The 3,286-nt window shown below is 52.5% G+C and overlaps 1 protein-coding gene across 1 annotated transcript in view; it reads left to right on the top strand.

The window, feature by feature from the left end:
• Positions 1–3,286, top strand: part of slc1a4 (solute carrier family 1 member 4) — an 11,572-nt gene extending 8,286 nt beyond the window's left edge. The window contains exons 4-8 of the mRNA XM_072436633.1: positions 868–1,034; positions 1,933–2,166; positions 2,241–2,435; positions 2,707–2,841; positions 3,009–3,286. Coding sequence (XP_072292734.1) covers positions 868–1,034; positions 1,933–2,166; positions 2,241–2,435; positions 2,707–2,841; positions 3,009–3,240 — 963 coding nt within the window. The 3' untranslated portion in view covers positions 3,241–3,286. The remainder of the gene's footprint in view (positions 1–867; positions 1,035–1,932; positions 2,167–2,240; positions 2,436–2,706; positions 2,842–3,008) is intronic.

Genomic DNA, 3,286 nt, shown 5'->3' on the forward strand with positions numbered 1-3,286 from the left:
CAAACTCCTTCCATGGATCCATAATCGTGTCATCCACTGCTCAGATCCATAAAGCTGGTCACAAACTGGAGAAATACCGCATTTTCCGCATAAGTTTTTACATAGTTTTGGCCGGGGTGCGACTTATACTCCAGAGCGACTTATATATGATATTATTATTTTAAACCGACAACCACAAGAGGGCGCTCTAGGCTCTAAGCGACGCAGAAGAAGAAGAATCTGGACTTCCTCTTCCTCTGGAGTTTGTGGAGTTGTTTAGAAGTGACACAGAGGAAGAAGAATTCAGTGGATTTAGTGATTTGGGGTAAAACTGATGCTTTGCTAAACTTGTTAGCATATTCTTTATGCTATAGTTATCTGAATAACTGCTAATATGTTACGTTAACATACCAGACACTTCAGACAGTTCTGTCTGTGCCTCATGTAGCTGAAGGTGTTAGCGTTAGCATACGTCATGTAGCTGAAGGTGTTAGCGTTAGCATACGTCATGTAGCTGAAGGTGTTAGCGTTAGCATACGTCATGTAGCTGAAGGTGTTAGCGTTAGCATACGTCATATAGCTGAAGGTGTCAGCGTTAGCATACGTCATATAGCTGAAGGTGTCAGCGTTAGCATACGTCATATAGCTGAAGGTGTCAGCGTTAGCATACGTCATATAGCTGAAGGTGTCAGCGTTAGCATACGTCATGTAGCTGAAGGTGTCAGCGTTAGCTTACGTCATGTAGCTGGTGGGCTGGTGTGACTTATAGTCCGGAAAATACGGCAGTCGTCATATGTTAGACGTTAAATCGTGATGTTTTTCTCACAATAATCTAAATCCGTGACGTCATAAATGCATATCCTTACTGTAAAAACCTTCTCTGTCCAGGTTCCGTTCGGCACCGAGTCGGACGGCATGAACATCCTGGGCCTGGTGCTGTTCGCCATGGTGTTCGGCGTCGCCCTGAGGAAGCTCGGCGAGGAAGGGGAGGAGCTTATCCGCTTCTTCAACGCCTTCAACGAGGCCACAATGGTCCTGGTCTCCTGGATCATGTGGTCAGTGCAGCACCTTTCATCTATAAGGACAGTAATAGTAATGGTAGTAGTAGTTATAATAATAGTAGTAATAGTCATAATAACAATAATAATAATAGTAGTGGTAGTGGCAATGATAATAGTGATGATGATAATAGTAATATTAATAGTATTAATAGTAGTGGTCTAAAGCGTCCTCTGGTGGTCTGGTCTAAAGCGTCCTCTGGTGGTCTGTGGTCTAAAGCGTCCTCTGGTGGTCTGGTCTAAAGCGTCCTCTGGTGGTCTGTGGTCTAAAGCGTCCTCTGGTGGTCTGTGGTCTGGTCTAAAGCGTCCTCTGGTGGTCTGGTCTAAAGCGTCCTCTGCTGGTCTGTGGTCTAAAGCGTCCTCTGCTGGTCTGTGGTCTAAAGCGTCCTCTGCTGGTCTGTGGTCTAAAGCGTCCTCTGCTGGTCTGGTCTAAAGCGTCCTCTGGTGGTCTGTGGTCTAAAGCGTCCTCTGGTGGTCTGTGGTCTGGTCTAAAGCGTCCTCTGGTGGTCTGTGGTCTAAAGCGTCCTCTGGTGGTCTGTGGTCTAAAGCGTCCTCTGCTGGTCTGTGGTCTAAAGCGTCCTCTGCTGGTCTGTGGTCTAAAGCGTCCTCTGCTGGTCTGTGGTCTAAAGCGTCCTCTGCTGGTCTGTGGTCTAAAGCGTCCTCTGCTGGTCTGTGGTCTAAAGCGTCCTCTGCTGGTCTGTGGTCTAAAGCGTCCTCTGCTGGTCTGTGGTCTAAAGCGTCCTCTGCTGGTCTGTGGTCTAAAGCGTCCTCTGCTGGTCTGTGGTCTAAAGCGTCCTCTGCTGGTCTGTGGTCTAAAGCGTCCTCTGGTGGTCTGTGGTCTAAAGCGTCCTCTGCTGGTCTGTGGTCTAAAGCGTCCTCTGCTGGTCTGTGTCAGGTACATCCCGTTCGGCATCATGTTCCTGGTGGGCAGTAAGATCGTGGAGATGGAGGACGTGGTCTTGTTGGTGACAAGTTTGGGGAAGTACATCTTCGCTTCGATCCTGGGACACGTGATCCACGGCGGTGTCGTGCTGCCGCTCGTCTACTTCGGATTCACCAGGAAAAACCCCTTCAGCTTCCTGGCGGGGCTCATCACGCCCTTCACCACCGCCTTCGCCACCTGCTCCAGGTACGACACGAGCGCCCGGGGGGGGGCTGTAGGACCATGGTCACCTTTAACTTGACCGTCCTGTGTCGCCTCAGCTCGGCGACGCTGCCCTCCATGATCAAGTGCGTGGAGGAGAACAACGGCGTGGACAAGCGCATTAGTCGCTTCATCCTGCCTATCGGCGCCACCGTCAACATGGACGGCGCCGCCATCTTCCAGTGCGTCGCCGCCGTCTTCATCGCTCAGCTCAACAACCACCAGCTCAACGCCGGCGAGATCTTCACCATCCTGTGAGTCGTGCGTCCAGCCGCCGATGTCCAGCTTTTACAGGTTTATCGTTTGGCCAAAGACTGTTCTGACCCGTCTCTGACCCGTCTCTGTCCCATCTGTCCTATCTCTGACCCGTCCCTGTCCCGTACCTGTCCCGTCCCTGACTTGTCTCTTTCCCTTCGCTGACCGTCCCTGTGCCGTCCCTGACCCATCCCTGACCCATCCCTGACCCGTCTCTGTCCCGTCTCTGTCCCGTCTCTGACCCGTCTCTGACCCGTCTCTGTCCTCCAGAGTCACGGCCACAGCCTCCAGTGTTGGCGCAGCTGGCATTCCGGCCGGTGGCATCATCACCATCGCCATCATCCTGGAGGCCATCGGGCTGCCCACCAACGACCTGTCACTCATGCTCGCCGTCGACTGGATCGTGTGCGTATTATATATATATATTTATATATTACTACTACTAATGTGAGTATTATATTACTACTGATGCGAGTAGTAATACCAGTGCTGCCTAGGCACCTGTGGGGACCCCCGGGCCGGGCACACGCACGCAAACGTATCGACTCAAATATTTTCTCTTTTGTGGTCAGTGACCGCACGACCACGGTAGTGAACGTGGAGGGCGACGCCCTGGGGGCCGGGATCCTGCACCACATCAACGAGCAGGAGCAGAAGAAGCTGCAGCGCCCGCGGGAGGAGCAGGAGCTGCTGGAGGTGCGGGTGGAGGCGAACACACAGGCCCAAGAGGAGACGTCGCCGCTGGTCACGCACCACAGCAAGAGCCAGGAGGTGGCGCCAGAGGCCATCGAGTCCGTGCTCTGAACACGCTTTACAAAGACGCCAAATGTCCAGTTACAGGTGGACGACG

Source organism: Eucyclogobius newberryi, unplaced genomic scaffold, assembly GCF_026437365.1.
Source record: "Eucyclogobius newberryi isolate DKJ021-1_F unplaced genomic scaffold, fEucNew1.0.hap1 SCAF_8, whole genome shotgun sequence".
In the NCBI taxonomy this organism is placed as follows: Eukaryota; Metazoa; Chordata; class Actinopteri; order Gobiiformes; family Gobiidae; genus Eucyclogobius; species Eucyclogobius newberryi.